Source organism: Dipodomys merriami, unplaced genomic scaffold (genome assembly GCF_024711535.1).
Source record: "Dipodomys merriami isolate MVZ:Mamm:240054 unplaced genomic scaffold, mDipMer1.0.p SCAF_57, whole genome shotgun sequence".
NCBI classification, from domain to species: domain Eukaryota; kingdom Metazoa; phylum Chordata; class Mammalia; order Rodentia; family Heteromyidae; genus Dipodomys; species Dipodomys merriami.
In genome coordinates this window covers 4,562,501-4,577,192 of record NW_027206146.1, presented here as the reverse complement: position 1 = coordinate 4,577,192, position 14,692 = coordinate 4,562,501, and the positions used below count along the sequence as shown (strand labels likewise).

The 14,692-nt window shown below is 57.0% G+C and overlaps 2 protein-coding genes across 6 annotated transcripts; one reads left to right on the top strand and one right to left on the bottom strand.

Moving 5' to 3' along the window:
- Nucleotides 1-79: 79 nt before the first annotated feature.
- Nucleotides 80-3,286, bottom strand: Garin5a (golgi associated RAB2 interactor 5A). 4 transcript variants are annotated; one of them, XM_070000891.1, is made up of 5 exons: nt 3,071-3,286; nt 2,578-2,696; nt 2,115-2,245; nt 596-875; nt 80-245 (listed from the first exon to the last, which is right to left on the bottom strand). In XM_070000891.1, the coding sequence occupies exons 1-5, from the start codon at nt 3,159-3,161 to the stop codon at nt 189-191; spliced, it is 678 nt and encodes a 225-aa protein (XP_069856992.1). In that variant the 5' UTR covers nt 3,162-3,286; the 3' UTR covers nt 80-188. The 4 variants fall into 4 exon arrangements, with proteins under 4 accessions (XP_069856992.1, XP_069856989.1, XP_069856991.1 ...); XM_070000888.1 differs by lacking the exon at nt 3,071-3,286 and adding an exon at nt 2,886-3,052; XM_070000890.1 differs by lacking the exon at nt 3,071-3,286 and adding an exon at nt 2,913-3,051.
- On the top strand, nt 3,199-8,446 carry Emc10 (ER membrane protein complex subunit 10). 2 transcript variants are annotated; one of them, XM_070000887.1, is made up of 8 exons: nt 3,199-3,391; nt 4,325-4,397; nt 4,626-4,735; nt 5,609-5,713; nt 5,863-6,044; nt 6,166-6,259; nt 7,137-7,220; nt 7,363-7,451. In XM_070000887.1, exons 1-7 carry the CDS (start codon nt 3,278-3,280, stop codon nt 7,218-7,220), a joined length of 762 nt encoding a protein of 253 aa, XP_069856988.1. In that variant the 5' UTR covers nt 3,199-3,277; the 3' UTR covers nt 7,363-7,451. The 2 variants fall into 2 exon arrangements, with proteins under 2 accessions (XP_069856988.1, XP_069856987.1); XM_070000886.1 differs by lacking the exon at nt 7,137-7,220 and having other exon boundaries at nt 3,201-3,391; nt 7,363-8,446.
- The last annotated feature ends 6,246 nt before the right edge of the window (nt 8,447-14,692 follow it).

The following is a 14,692-nucleotide window of genomic DNA, read 5'->3' as shown; positions in this document are numbered from 1 at the left end:
AGAACCAAGGGTGAGGCCCCAGGAGTGTGGAAGACATGGCGAGCAGGCAATGCTGCCAAAAGGGCCCAGGGCCTGGTGGTTGATTAAGTGCCGGATCTTTATTAACTTTAATAATTCATCTGTCTGCCCTGAGGTCAGCTGCTTTCATCTCTGGTCCTTGCGGGGGACCCTGAGGGATGCTGACAGAATCAGAGTCCCCAGAGTTCAGAGGCCTGAGGGTCCAGTCTGGCTTCTATTGCTTGGAGCTGGGAGGAGAGAAGAAGCAGGTCTCAGACTGAGGTGGGGTGGGGTGGGGGTGTGCAGGGCTGGGGAGGGGGGTGCACCCTGGTAGTCCAGTTCCTGTCTCCACATCTGTTCCAGCATGCACCCCCACTAAGCTGGGGGGCTGGGGGAGGCTGTATGTGCCCAGGACAGGAAGGGGTGCCAGGATGTGCCACCCTGCTCCCCCCACATCCATGATACCCTCCAGTCTCCTCAGAGTTTCACAACCCTAAGGCCTAGGGTCTTGCTCAGGCCTGGGATCCCAGGCCCAGCCTCCTCCCTCAGTTCCAGGGTTCGGCCCCTGAGCCCCTATGGGGCTCAGGCCTGCCCCCACCTGCTCAGGCGGCAGCAGCTCCTCATCGTCGTCATCATCATCATCGTCATCGTCCTCACTGTCCAGCACCGAGTCCTCCAGTGTGAAGGGCACTGCGACCTGGGCCGAGTGGAAGCGCAGGCGGTAGAGCAGCCGCACCCACTGGCCAAACTCGCGCTCGCGGGTCTCGGGCGGGGCCCTAAGCTGCAGGTAGAAGGCGCGGCCGGTGCGGAACTTGACCTTGAGCTGCAGGCGGCTCTCGTCGTGGACGAAGAGCTGCACGAACTGCAGGGGGAACAGCCTGTGCGGGAGAAGCCAGGGCATCGGGTGCAGCTCCTCCGCACCGCTCAGCCGCCAGGGGGCACCAGCGCCACCTGCTGCTCGGAGCAGGCTCACACCAACCCCAGGGCCCTGCTGCGGGGGGACTTCCAGCTCTGCCCACTCTGCCAAGCTGGTAGCACTGTTCCAGCAACAAGGTGCCCCAGAGACCTTGGCATCGGCTGTGCCCCCCCAAGCCCTCTTTCCACACACATCTCCCAACTTCATACTTCATTTCCCTCCTCTTTCCTTAGGAGGCACCTGCTTGCCAGGGGTGGGGGGAGGTCCCTCCTGGCCTATTTAAAACTTAACTTCACAGACCCCACCAGAGTCCCTTCTCCATCTGACAGATCATCACTTATTGTCTTCACAGTGCAACATGAATGTCAGGGCAGAGATGTGGGCCTAATTTTGCCCAGTGCTCTCTCCCTAGTACCTGAGCTGGCATTATTAGCAGGTGCTTTACCTTTTAGCCTGAGGCCTGGGCAGATAGGGCTTTTAGCCAAAGGCAGTAGAGAGGAAATGAAGGCAGAATTAGAACCTAGGCCATTTGAAGGCTGGCGACTCACCCTTACAATCCTAGCTACTTGGGAGGCTGAGATCATCTGAAGATCGAGGTTTGAAGCCAGCCCAGGTAGGAAAGTTAGTGAGACTCTTATCTGCAATTAACTACCAAAAAGCCAGAAGTGGAGGTATGGGTCAAATGGTAGACTACTAACTAGCTTTGAGCAAAAAAGTCAAGTGAACTCAAGCCCCAGTACCAGCACACACACACATGTGAAGTTCCTCACTTAGGTCAGGGGGTAAATAAAAAATTATTAGTCTTGGGTGTGTTTAGGATCATCCTTGCTATCCTCATTTTTAAAATTTTATTTCATTTCATTTTTTAAAGACAGAGTCTCACTAATGCAGCCAGGCTAGCCTAGAACTCTTGATCCTCAAACAAACAAAAGCAGGGATTATGTGCATGGACCAAGGGGTCATGGCATGCAAAGATGTTATATCCATGATTACCTTCCTGACCTTTGCAAGGTGTCACTGAAGGCTTGGTAACCTTCTCCCCCCTCCTGCCGTACATCTAGTCCCTGATTTCTGGTTCCTGTGGATTGCTGTCTTGGGTAGAAATCAGTCCAGAGGACTGGCAGCCATCAGCACTCCTGGCCCAGGGGGGCTGGGTACCAGAGCTGCAGCAGGAGGGGGAGAGACCAGATAGGACAGTCACCCGAGGAGCTGCAGGCGACCGTTCTCCTTGGCAGGACCAGCTAGCAGCAACAGGTCAGGGAGTTCCAGGGCTGGACTGGAGGCTGCCACCCCCATGGTAACCTTGTTGGCCACTTCTCCAAACCGAGTCACCTGGAGCCAGAGGCCAGAGGTTAGAGACAAAATAGCTAGAAAGCAGAGGTCAGGGTCAGAGGGCAGTTGCAGATCAGGTTGGGGGGGCAGACATCATGGGATTAGAGGACAAGAATCATATGGGGTGTGATATCTGGGGAAACTGAGGCAGGGGACACAGAGGTTGGGGTTCATAATCAAGCTAAAAGACTGGGGACAGGGGAAGGTCAGAGGTCACCAGGAGTTGGAGGTAAGCAAATCCGTGCTATGGATGATGGGGAAACAGCAATTCAACACATGGGGGAGAGGCTCTGGGATTGGGGGGGTACAGGGGGGATTCTGGGGCTCCACACCTGCACGAAGTTACTCTCAAAGATGGGGAAGTCCCGCAGCTGGTCGAACTCGCCGCTCAGGAGGTGCCGTTGGAGCCGTCCAAGACGGCCATGGGGATGGGCTGGAACCAGGGGGCGTTCTAGAGGGGTGAAGTTTGAGGATCTATCCCAGGCTAGGCCTGGATGCTCCAGCAGGTAGGGCCCAGGGCTGTACTGCGTCGAGGTAGAGGGGAAGACTACAAGTTTCCCGATCGTTGACCCCATTACCTGGTACCCTCACTGATCCCCTCACCAGGTCCAGCCCCCCCTGGCCTGGCTCTGCTTCTCACCTGCCATCCCACCTGGACCCGCCTCACCTGCTCCACCAAGGGCGGACAGAGACCCCTGCCCCTGCTTCATCGCAATGTCCCGCCCCTGGGTGGGAGCGACGGGAGGAGCCAGGGTAAAAAAAAGAGAGGGCAAGGCCATGGGTTTGTGACGTCACAACGGGGCGTGAAGAGTCGCTTGACCTCACCGGTGACGCGCTCGGTAATAACGTCACTGGAAGGGCGGGTCTCAGAGCCCCGGACGGAAAGGTGAGCGCTTTGGTGAGTATCCGGCGCCATTGCGCAGGCGCAGGAGCCGGCGCAGGCGCGCAAGCGTCTGGCTGCGGCTCTGGTTGTCCCCAGCGTGCTCTGCGGCGCTAGGCTCTGCTCAGCCTCTTGGCTGGTAAGGGGCCGGAATGGCGGCGGCTGGTGCTGGGGCAACCCGGCTGCTCCTGCTCTTGCTGATGGCGGCAGCAGCGCCTAGTCGGGCCCGGGGAAGCGGCTGCCGTGCCGGGGCCACTGCGCGGGGGGTGAGTGTTCATTAGCTCCGTACGGCGGCCGGAGCCGGCGGAAGTCGTGTTTTCTCGGTCGGTAGGTAGATTTAACGCGGGCGGATGGAGTCTAGAGGTTAGAGGACACGGGAACGCGGGGGCGCCTCAACACGCACGCAGCTTGGTCTGCTCCGGCCGGCGGAGACTGACCGGCCAACTGTTCGGTCTTGAATGTGATGATGGGCGGGGCTAGGACGGAATCGCCCGCGGATTGGCTGAGGCGGAATAGAGGCTGAACTGAAAAGCAGGACGGGGCCAATGTCCTCTAATGCCCGGATAGAAGCTGGTAAATATTCACACGGGGGTGTGGTCAGGAAGGAACATTGGCGAATCAGGTGTCCGACTTATCAAAATGCAAAGCGGGGGGCGGAGCTCCAGGGTTTAGAGCTCTCTGCTCGTGAATATGCTTGAGGTGTGTGTGGGGGGCGGGGGAATCGCTGAGCAGCCAGGGCCGGAAGTAGGTGGAGGATGCAGAGGCAGAGATTTGAAGGTGTGAAAGGTTTGGAATGTTGACCCGGGTTGGACCTTTGGTCTTTTGGGTTGTTGACTATTAGGACGGTTAAGGTAAAAATGAAGACATTTGGATGTTTAACCCATGAATAATTTAACCCATGAATAATTACGATGCTGAAATATTTATGATGGAGAATATTTATGAAGTAAATTGGGATGGTTGCCTTGGGAAATGAAGGAAACGCTTAAGCACTTTTGTAGAGTTTTACAGGAGTGGATGGAAGTCTGGATCATGAATATTCATGAGTGGGCGTCTCCTGCAGGATAGAGATGTGTGATTGGATATGAGCATGAAAATGAGGCTCCTCCTTCAGTCTTCCAGTCTGCCGTGGGTCCTGTGAGTGCTGTCCTGCTTAGACCTAGGGTGGTCCCTATCTGAGGACCCTGTCTCTCCTGCAGGCTGGGGCTGATGGCCGAGATGGCGAGGGCTGTGGCACCCTGGGGCTGCTGCTGGAGCACTCCTTTGAGATTGGTGAGTCCCACAACTGCCCTCACTTGGAAGGAAAGAAACCTGGTGCCTTTGCAGAGGGCAGGATGTGGTAGCGGTGTCCCCAATTTGCAGATGGGAAACTGGGGGCTCAGGATGAAGAAGCCATCTGGTCACTCTGGAGTGGAGACCAGGCCGAGGCCTGAATCCTGATCTCGGCCGTGATTGAAAGGGAAGGTAATCATTGAGTCTGGATCCCCCCCTCCCTCCCAGATGACACCGCCAACTTCCGGAAGCGGGGCTCACTGCTCTGGAACCAGCAGGATGGAACCTTGTCTTTGACGCAGCGGCAGCTCAGTGAGGAGGAGCGAGGCCGACTTCGGGTGAGGTTGCTACCCCAGTGCTGGGCATGGGGGCACTGAGTGATTGGTGCAGCTTCCCCAGTTCCAGGCAGGATTAGCAGCTCCTCCTGTGGCCCCTCCAGGCTGGATAGCACCTTGGTTTTTGGAGCCTGGCTCAGGGCCCCTCATTTGCTTGAGAGGAAAAATCCTCCAGACAGTCCTTCTTGACAGAAGGACTTCTTCCTTCTTTCCTTCCTTCCTTCCTCCCTCCCTCCCTCCCTCCCTCCTCTCCTCTCTTTTTCTTTCTTTCTTTTTCTCTTTCTCTCTCTTTCTCCTTCTTTCTTCTTCCTTCCTCCCTCCCTCCTTCCCTCCCTCTTCTCTGTCTCTCTCTCTCTCTCTCTCTTTCTTTCTTTCTTGGGGTCACCTAGAAGGCCAGCCCCCATGGAAACAAACATGGTCCAGTCCCACTTTGGTTTTATGTGTAGAGGCTGAGAACCAGCCACTGGCAGCTGTGAGCCCATTGGCCATCTTCCCTGTGGGAGAGGGGGTGTCAGTCTTCCACTACCATCCTTTCTGTATGATTCTGTATGATTCTCTGTGCCAGCTGCCCCCCAAAGACAATTTATTTGCTTGGGCAATTGGTCTAGCGTGGGGTGATTGTCAGTTGTGGCTTGATTAAAGCATCTGGGAAAATGTCCTTGGGACTCACTCTGCCTCTGAGCTGGTCTTCGCTGTCCTGGGCGGCTTCTCCCCCAGGTCAGAAGGTCAGCTGCTCTGGCCTCAGCCACTAGCTGGGTGAGCCAGGCCAGGGACTGTGGGATGCTGGGGGTTTGAGACTGGGGGAGGCCTTCCGGCCAGGTCTGGGGGCCTGGACTCTGCGCCTCTCACTGCTGCCCTTCTCTGTATGTCCTGAAGGATGTGGCAGCCCTGAATGGCCTGTATCGGGTCCGAGTCCCCAGGAGGCCAGGATCCCCTGACAGTCTAGAAGTTGGTGGCTATGTTTCATCCTTTGTCCCAGCGGTAAGTCAGTGATGGGCCTTCCCCCATCGTATTGAACTCGGACCTGTGCCTAAGGTAGCAGGCCATTGCTGGGGTCCGGTGGGGTAGAAGGGCAGCAGCCCCTTCTCCCCTGCCCCCACCCCCGGCCTGACGGTGGCACCCCACCGCAGTGCTCACTGGTCGAGTCGCACCTCTCAGACCATCTCACCCTGCATGTGGACGTGGCTGGCAATGTGGTGGGCGTATCGGTGGTGACACACCCTGGGGGCTGCCGGGGCCAGGAGGTGGAGGATGTGGACCTGGAGCTGTTCAATACCTCCGTGCAGCTGCGACCACCAGGAACGGCCCCAGGGTGAGGAAGAGGGGGAGGGAGGGAAGGCTGTGGAAGTCCCCGCTGCCTTGGCCACTATTGGAGCTGGCTGTCCCTGGGTATCGGGGTCCAGTCCCTCACCCCTTCCCTCTGCAACCTCCAGCCCTGAGACAGCAGCCTTCATTGAGCGCCTGGAGATGGAGCAGGCCCAGAAGGCCAAGAACCCCCAGGAGCAGAAGTCCTTTTTCGCCAAATATGTGAGTGAGGCTATCCTCCCTCCCACTCCAGGCCCTACCCAGCTGGCCGGGCCTCCTTACTCCTGTCCAGTGTCCCAGATACATCCCTGTGGGCCTGGGTGAAGGGGCCAGGGTCGTGGACCTGCATCAGCTCAGACCCAGAACAGCAGGGTGGGTGTCCCTAAGAAGCCCAGACAGCCCCTCTGGAATGGAGACCTTTGGGCACGCTAGGCTGGGGCTTGTGGGGGAAGGCGTACAGGTGGCTAGGGTAGGCAGCCGGAGGGGCAGGGCCTGCAGGTGGTGACCCTGGCCTGCACGGGGCAGAGCCTGCAGGAGATGGGCCTCGAAGGCAGTGGGTGTGGCCAGCAATGGGTGTAGCCTGCAGAGACAGGGCAGGAAGGCAGTGGGCGTGACCTGCAGGGGGCGGGATCCACAGGAGGCGGGACAGGAGGCAATGGGTGTGGCCTACAGGGGGTGAGGCAGGGGCGTGGTCAGCAGGAGGCGGGGCAGGAAGGCCGAAGGGGAAGTCTGGGTCCCTGGAGAGGGCGCTGAGGGGGCGGGGCGCGGGGCAGCGGGTGCCCAGGAGGGCAGGGCCTGTGCGCGGTCACAGGGGGCTATGGAGGCTGGAGGCGTGGTACTGGGTGGGGGGGCGACACCTGGAGGTTCGGGCAACACCCAGTCCCCCCCCTCCTGCGGCTGTGCGCAGGCCCAGCCAGGTGAGGGCACCGCGAGGCCGCGCTGCCCGGGGCGAGGCGGTGGGAGCTGCCGGGAGCTGCCGCCCCGCGCACTCTCAGCTCCGGGCCCTGGACCTGTGGCCGCTGGCCGGGCCTCCCCGCCCCTTGCTCGCGGCCCGGCCCCCCGAGGCCTGGGCCCCTGACCTGTGCCCCTCCCTCCTCAGTGGCACCTCATCCTGGGGGGGGCCGTGTTGCTCACAGCCCTGCGTCCTGCCGCCCCGGGGCCCGCGCCAACGCCGGAGGCCTGAGTGAGGACCAGCCCCGCCCGCCTCGCCCCTCCCGCCCCCCGCCCCGGTAGTGACTAGGGGGGGCCAGCCCTCCCCGCGGCCGGCGCGCCCCACTCACCTCCCCGCCTGTCTCTCTGTCTGTCCGTCTGTCCTGTGGCCGCAGTGGATGTACATCGTGCCCGTGGTCCTGTTCCTGATGATGTCGGGAGCGCCGGACGCCGGCGGCCAGAGTGGGGGCGGCGGCGGCGGGGGCGGCGGCGGGGGCCGCTGAGCCGGGCCTGGCCCCGGGGACCCCCGCGCCCCGCGTGCCCCGTCCTCGCCCGCCCCGCCGTGCCCATCTCCCGCGGGTGGACGGGAGCCGGCAGGCCACCTGCGCAGCCCCTCGGCCTCCCTGAGCCTCTGTTTTCCTATTGGCCAAGGGTGGCAGGTGTGGGGCATGCGCACTGACCCCGGCGGCCCCGTTGACTCCGGGTGACGTTCCCCCAGCCCTGCCCCCCCACCTCGACGCCAGGTCCGTCCTGCAGTTTGGGAACATGCCAGCTTCTCTCCAGCCTCTGTGCCTTCGTCTGGGCGGCCTCCCGGCCCTCGGCCTGGCGCCAGCGGACTGGGCCTCTGCACCGGGAGGGGCTGGCCCGGCTGCCTCTGCCAGGTTGAAGAACTGCCAGTCGCAGGGAACCCCAGAGTCCGCCGGTGAAGGCTCGAGGGCAGAGGTGGGGCTAGGACTCCCTCCACCCCACCCCACCCTGGGCATGGGGTCTTTGGGAAGCTGGCTCTAGTGTCAGCCGAACCAAGACAGTACCTGGGAGCTGGTGGCACCTTCAGAACTGCTGGAGGCAAGGTGGCACCAAGACCTCCCTCTCTCCCTCCTTGCCTCCTTCGCTCCCTCCCTCTCTCCCTCCCCTTGTGCCCCCCACCCCCAGCACTTGTGTTTGTATTTTGGTTTTGAGACGGGGTCTTGCCAACTTTATTCAGGCTCCCCTTCCATTTGTGATCTTTCTGCCTCTGCCTCCCAAGTAGTGGGGATTACAGGTAGGTGTCACCATGCCCAACTTCAGATCTTAGCTGTCTGGTGAGATGCCTCCCCCCACAGCAGTCTTCAAGGCATCTTGCTTCATTTTAATGAGAGGCGCCTGGGGGTAAGCAGGTGACTGCTTTCTTTCAAGCCACGCTTTGTAGTGAGTTCTAGTCAGTTCTGAGTTCCTGCAGGCTCCCCAGGGCTCTGACCTTATTAAACTTCCCTCCCAGTTCTTGCCGTTCATTCGCTGTCTTTATGGGCTGGGGTATCCAGAGCCTGCACACTGGCTGACTCCTTGCCACACCTCACAGTTTAGGAAGACAGCCAGCTGCCCCTCAGTGCTCTGCACCCCTTCTTCACAGGATCCTGGCTCCCTCCACTAGTGTCCAGGGGTGTTTGGAGTGTGGGCTGGTGGTTATGCAGAGCCTGAACTCCTGATCATTTTGTGCAAGGTCCTGACATCAGGATTCATGACTACAGGAAGACGTGTGTGTATGTGTGCACGTGTGTGCATGTGTTCCTGTGTGAGATGGTGACACTATGGCCCCATTGCTACCCTGCTTCACAGTTGCCACCCTCACACCAGACTCTCCAGCGGTCCCTGCTTCACCTCCCCCAACCCCAGTCCACACCCTCCTGCTCTCCAGTCCACACCCTCCTGCTCTCCAGCTCTGTGGCCTCAGCTCACCTCCTCCCCTGCCCAATTGCCCTGAGATCCTTATTTCAGGAGCTTCATGGACAGGCCTTGCTCTTGCTCTTGCTCTGGCCCTGGCTGGGGTTCTTGCTCCACCATCTACCACCCCATTACCCCCCCCCCCCCCAGTCCCTGCAGCCTGACTCCTTCCCTGTGGCCACAGCAAGGCTCAGGCCTCATTCTCCTCAGGAACTCAGATGGCAGAGCTCATCACACTGCTGTCCTCTTGAAATGAGATCCCACCCCTTGGCCAGGCCCCAGGTACTGCTCTCCCTCCTGCAGTTCCATTCCTCCACCCAACTCTAGAGCAGCCCTGCCCCTTCTGGCCACAACCTCATCTGCCATAGCTCTGTCTCTGTCTCCACCCCTCTGCCCCCAGCCCTTCCTCTCTCTACCCCCTGGCTTAAGGGACTGGAACAGTCCAGACCCTCTCCTGCATGATCCTTGGTGCCATTCTCTGGGCTTCTTTCCCAGCCTAGGGTTTCCTCCTGTCATTTAGCATGTGATCTTAGGGTATGGGAGTCCAGTTCTAGACTTTGGGGAGATTCTGCACTGTCTTATACGAATGATGCTATAGGCTTCTTAAGAACCTCAGGGAGACTCCATGTTGGGTCTTGCTCCTCTGCCTGTGAGCCCACCCACATGGGCTTGCATTCACCAAAATTCAAGTCCCATCTTCTGTCTATCACAATACAACTCCCAGGAACCTCCCAAGGGGTGCAGGAGGGGCCCACATAGTGAATGGCTTGGGAATTCAGAGGTACAAACTGGTCTGGAGTCAGGCTTTCTGGATACACTTTATATTAGGAGTCAAGTTGGTCATTTCTACAGAATTGTGCAGATATTCATCCAACCCAGGGCTCCTGTCCCTCCCCCAGGTGTCCTTTTTGGGAGGGCTGGTCTCAGTGTCTAATACAGCAAGGTTGCAGTCCCACCCGTCCGCAGCAGAGGGCAGCAGTCCCATCTGGTCAAAGCCTTCCTGGAAGGTTGGTGGCTCCTCTCCCTGGGGACAAAGGTGCCATGCCATGTTGGTCCTCTGGGCAGGGTCAGGTCCCAGGAAGTCTCCGTCATAGCAGCTGCTGTCCTCATGGGCACTGGGCACTGGTTTTCCCATCCAGCTGAGGTCCTCAGCTGAAGAGACACCTGCAACTGGACAAGAGGCTGGGGTTGGGCAGGGGCCCTCACACCAGGCTCAGTCTTGAGTCCAGGAGCCCAGTGCTGGCCAACCCAAGGGTGCCCAGGCCTGTCTTTGCCACTTACATTCTGTGGGTCGGTAGGCAACTTGCTTCCTCGGAGCCTTTCCTGATTCCCTTCTTCCCGGGCCTGGTTTCTCCAGCCGATGGCCAGCATCCAGGACAGAGAGAAGCGAGAAAGAATGGTGTCAGATGTGTCCCCAGTGGCCAGCCTCCTGCCACAGGCCCCTGGAGGACACGCCATCCTGCAGAGAGCCTGTGGGTTCCTACCCCCAGGGCGCACAGAGGAAGGAGAGGCTGAGGGCTCTCCACACAGCAGAAGGGGGTGGGCTCAGCGACCCAATAACAGGGGAGCAGAGAGGAAGAGGGAGATGAGAACAGGGCAGAGAGACAGAGGAGAGGAAAGAAATGTGGAAGAGAGCAAGGACGATGGGGAGAGGAGGCAGGAAGGAGATGGAAACAGGATGGAGAGAGTCTGAACTGGTTTAAAAAAAGGGGGGGGAGGGGAAAGGCCAGGGAAGCTGCAGGACATACAGGGGCAGGGCTGAGGGGCAAGGGTTGAGAGCAGGGGGGAGAAGAGTCCAGAGGAGCTGAGAGGGAAGCCATGGTGGTCAGGGGTGGTGAGGGGGGCGGGAGGAGCATGGGGCAGCACATCAGGAAGACAGTGGGGAGAAATGGGGTCTGTGTGTGCAAAATACAAGGGTGCTGGAGAGCAAAGAGAATGTGTGAAGCTAGAAAGGGGATGATAGCCCAAGGAGGAGACATGGGGGTAGGTGGAAGAGAAGAGAAAGAGAAGGCAGAGGAGATGGGAGGAGCAAGGAAGAGGAGGATAGAAGGAAGATGGACAAAGGAAGAAAAAAAGTTGAAAGATGATGAGAGCAGATGAAGAAAAAAGAGAAGGATTAGGTATAGGGGAGAAAGATTGGAAGGAGGAAAGGAGAAGGTAGGAAGAGGAGGGCTAGAGATCATTGGAAGTAGTTAGGAAGAGGACATCAGAGGAGGAGGAGGTACAGAATGGACGACTGGGGAGAAGAAGAGAAAGGCTGAAAAGAGTAGGAGGAAAAGGGAAGGTAGGGGAAGAGGAGGACAGGAGGAAGAGAAGGTTGAAAGATGAGAGCAGAGGAAGAGGAAAGACAGGAGAAGATAGAGGAGGAAGAGGAAAGATTGGGAGGAGGGAAGAGGAGGCTAGCGATCAGTGAAGTAGTCCCGAAGACATCAGAGAAGGAGGAGGGGGTGCAGAATGGAGGATTGGGGAAAAGGAAGAGGAGGGGAGAGGTTGAAAGGAGGAGGAGGAGAAGGGAGGGCAGAGGAGACCAGAGGGCTGCGAAGTAGTGGAGTTGGAATGTCGAGGAGGAAGAGTGTGAAAAAAGGAGCAGCAGAGTTGGCCATGGGGAGGAAATGGATAGAAAGGAGGAAAGGATGGTGGAGGAAGTAACAGACATGGAGACACTGGGTGTGTGTGTGGGGGGGAGGTGGCATGGGAGAAGACTAGAGGATGAAGATGAGAGGGAGGAGGAGGAGAGGTAGAAAAGGAGGATACAAAAAAGGAGGTTGGGGAGGAGCTGAGGAGCAATGGGTGGAGGGAGAGAATATGAGACTGAGGAGTGAGGAGATGGGAGGAGTAGAGAGCAGGAGACCGGGAAATGGAGGTAAACAGATGGAAGACGAGCCGGGTTCAAAGCCTGCCTGGGCAGGAAAGTCCGTGAGACTTTTTTCTGGGGGGGAGGGGGCCCTGAACTCTGGGCCTGGGCGCTGTCCCTCAGCTCTTTAGCTCAAGGCTAGCACTCTACCACTTGAGCCACCAGCACCACTTCTGGCTTTTTTCTTTTTGCTTATGTGGTGCTGAGGAATTGAACCCAGGGCCTCAGTCATGTAAGGCAAGTGCTCTACCACTGAGCCACCTTCCCAGCCCCCCATGAGACTCTTATCTCCAATAAACCACTAGAAAACCAGAAGCGGTGCTGTGGCTCAAGCGGTAGAGCGCTCGTCTTGAGCTGAAGAGCGCAGGGATAGCACCCAGGCCCAGAGTTCAAGCCTCATGACCAACAAAAACAAAAAAATTGTACCCAGATTGCAGATGAGCCAGATTTGAGAAGCAGGTGAAGGAAGTGGAGAAGAGTAGATGAAAAAGCAGAAGGAAGGAATTGAAGGACATAGCAGAGAAGGAAAAGAATAGATGAGTGAGGAAGTAAAAGAGGAGATGGAAGAGGAGGAGGAGAAATGAGATGATGGAGGAAATGAAGGAGAGAATGGAGGGGCAGGAGATGGAGAAGATGTGGAGGAGATGGAGGAGGAGGACATGGAAAGTGGTTGAGGACAAGGAAGATATGGAAGACGACAAGATGGAGGCAGAGATGGGGAGGAGGGGCAGATGTGGCCCTGGAGGAGGAAGAGGTGTGTGGTGAAGGGAGGTGGAAGAGTAGGGTTGGGGTACAATTGAACACTGATGAGGAAGAAAGAAAAAGGAAGAGATGGGAGTGAGGTGGAGATGGAGGACAGGAGAGAGGAGCAGGAGAATATAGGATGAGCTGGGGGAGAGAACAGGATGAGGAGAAACAGACTCAGGAGTCAGTAATAGGAATGGAAGCAGGAAGAGATCTAAGAGGAAGAACAAGAAGAGAAATGGAGGTTGATGAAGAGAAGCAAAGGTGAGGAAGATGGATGAGGAAGAGCAGGTATGAGAAGAGAAAAGGAAGAAGGGTAGTTGGGCAGCGGGAGATGTGAAGGAGGATGAACATGGAGGAGGAGGAAGCAGGAGCTGACGGAGGGATGACAGACGAAGAATGAGGGGATAGAAGAACAGAAAGAGGAAGGAGAGGCGATGAAGGTGATGGTAGAGGAGGAGGTGGGCCAGGAGAAAGGAGGCAGTGGAGGAGTGAGGGAGGAGAAGGAGTTAGAAGAGGTGGAAAAATAGGAGAAAGATGTCAGAGTAGGAAGAGATGCAGAGGAATTATGAGAACTAGAGAAATAGGAAAAAAAGAACAAAGGAAGTGGAAGAAGATAAAAAGGGATTTGAGGAAGCAGGGATAGAGAAGGAGGAAAAAGAAATGGAGAACTTGGAGTCGGAGAAGATGGTAGAGGAGATGGAAGAGGAAGAGATGAAGATGGAAAGGAAAGAGAGGAAAAGGGTTGGGAGAGGAAAAGAAGGAGATGGAGGATGAGAACAAGCAGGAGATGAGGCACAGAGAGGAGGGGGAGAAGGAGGAAGAATAGAGGGAGGAAAAGGCGATGGAGTAGTGTGGGAAGATCAATAGGGAAGACGAGGGGAGGAGGTGGATTAGCAAAGATGGAAGATGAGGAGTTATTGGTGGTAGAGGTGAAGCTGGGGATGAAGGATGAGAATAGAATCTAGCGAAGATGGAGAAATAGGAAGAGATGGAGAAGATGGAAGGTGAGGAAGAGAAAGGAGATGGAAGAGAAGGAGAAGCAGCAGTTTTGGGGGGAGACAGTAGTAGTTGAGATGGAGGAGGAGAGAAAGGCAAAGGAGGAGATGGCGGAGGAGATAGTAAGTGGTAGGTGGGAAAAAGCAGGAAGAATTGTAGATACAGATGGAGGAGGAGATGGAAGAGGAGATCATGGTAGAAGCTGATACAAGATGAGGAAATGGGGGATGAGGAGAAGGACGCAGGATGAAAGAGGAGGAGATTTGGAAGATGAACTAAGTATATTTTGGAGAAAGAAGGGATGGAGGTGAAGGAGGAGCTGGAGGATGAGATGGAGTATGGAGAAGGTGATAAAGATGAGATAGGTCTATACTGGAGGAGGAGCAGACAGATTACCAGATTAAATGGAGCAGAAGGATGAGAGGAGATGAGAAGTAAGAAGAGATGGAAGAGGAGGAGGAGGTAGGGAATGAGGAAGAGTAATGAATAGAGATTGAGGAGTAGGAAGGAGAAGGCAGTGCTGGAGGAGGCAGGAGCAGGAGAGAAGTCAGAAACGGAGTAGGAGCAGTTGGGAAAAGATAGAAGAGGAGGAGGGAGTTGGAGGGTGGGGAGATGGAAGAGGAGCAGGAGCTGGAAAGAAGATGGTGGAGGAGGAGGAGGAGATGAAGATTAGGAGATGGAGGAGGAGTTGGAGGGGGAGGAGATGAAGATAGATTAGGAGATAGAGGAGGAGGAGGGAGATGGAGGAGGAGGAAATGGGGGAGATGGAAGAGGAACAGGAGATGGGGCAGGAAATGGAGGAGATGGAAGGAGGAGGAGGAAGAGATGGGGATGAGGAGGAGATGGGGGAGGAAGAGGGAGAATAGGAGATGGGGAGGAGGAAAGATGGAGGAAGAGGAGATGGGGAGGAGGAGTTGGAGGAAAAGATGGAGGAGTTGGAGAATATAGAGGAGATGGAGGAAGAGGAGAGAAGGGGAAGGAGATGGAAGAGGACCAGAAGATGGGGGAGGAAGAGAAGATGGAGGAGGAGTTGGAGAAGATGGAGAAGCAGGAGATGGAGGAGGATATGGGATGGAGAGAAAGAGATGGGGATGAGGACAAGATGGAGGAGGAGGAAGAAATGGGAATGAGGAAGAGGAGATGGGGGAGGAAGGAGGAGGACAGGAGGTGGGAGGGAGGAAAAGATGGAGGAGATGGAGGAAAAGGAA

What these genes read in the sequence shown, in the direction of transcription:
- Garin5a (XM_070000888.1), bottom strand. Translation starts at nt 3,024, where the DNA reads ATGGCCTTGCCCTCTCTTTTTTTTACCCTGGCTCCTCCCGTCGCTCCC. An exon ending in GGGTCCAGGTGGGATGGCAG is followed by an intron (nt 2,697 to 2,885) that starts GTGAGAAGCAGA and finishes TCACCCCTCTAG; the next exon opens with AACGCCCCCTGGTTCCAGCC. An exon ending in GGTCGCCTGCAGCTCCTCGG is followed by an intron (nt 876 to 2,114) that starts GTGACTGTCCTA and finishes TCTCCCGCACAG; the next exon opens with GCTGTTCCCCCTGCAGTTCG.
- Emc10 (XM_070000886.1), top strand. Translation starts at nt 3,278, where the DNA reads ATGGCGGCGGCTGGTGCTGGGGCAACCCGGCTGCTCCTGCTCTTGCTG. An exon ending in TTTCATCCTTTGTCCCAGCG is followed by an intron (nt 5,714 to 5,862) that starts GTAAGTCAGTGA and finishes ACCCCACCGCAG; the next exon opens with TGCTCACTGGTCGAGTCGCA. An exon ending in AGTCCTTTTTCGCCAAATAT is followed by an intron (nt 6,260 to 7,362) that starts GTGAGTGAGGCT and finishes CTGTGGCCGCAG; the next exon opens with TGGATGTACATCGTGCCCGT.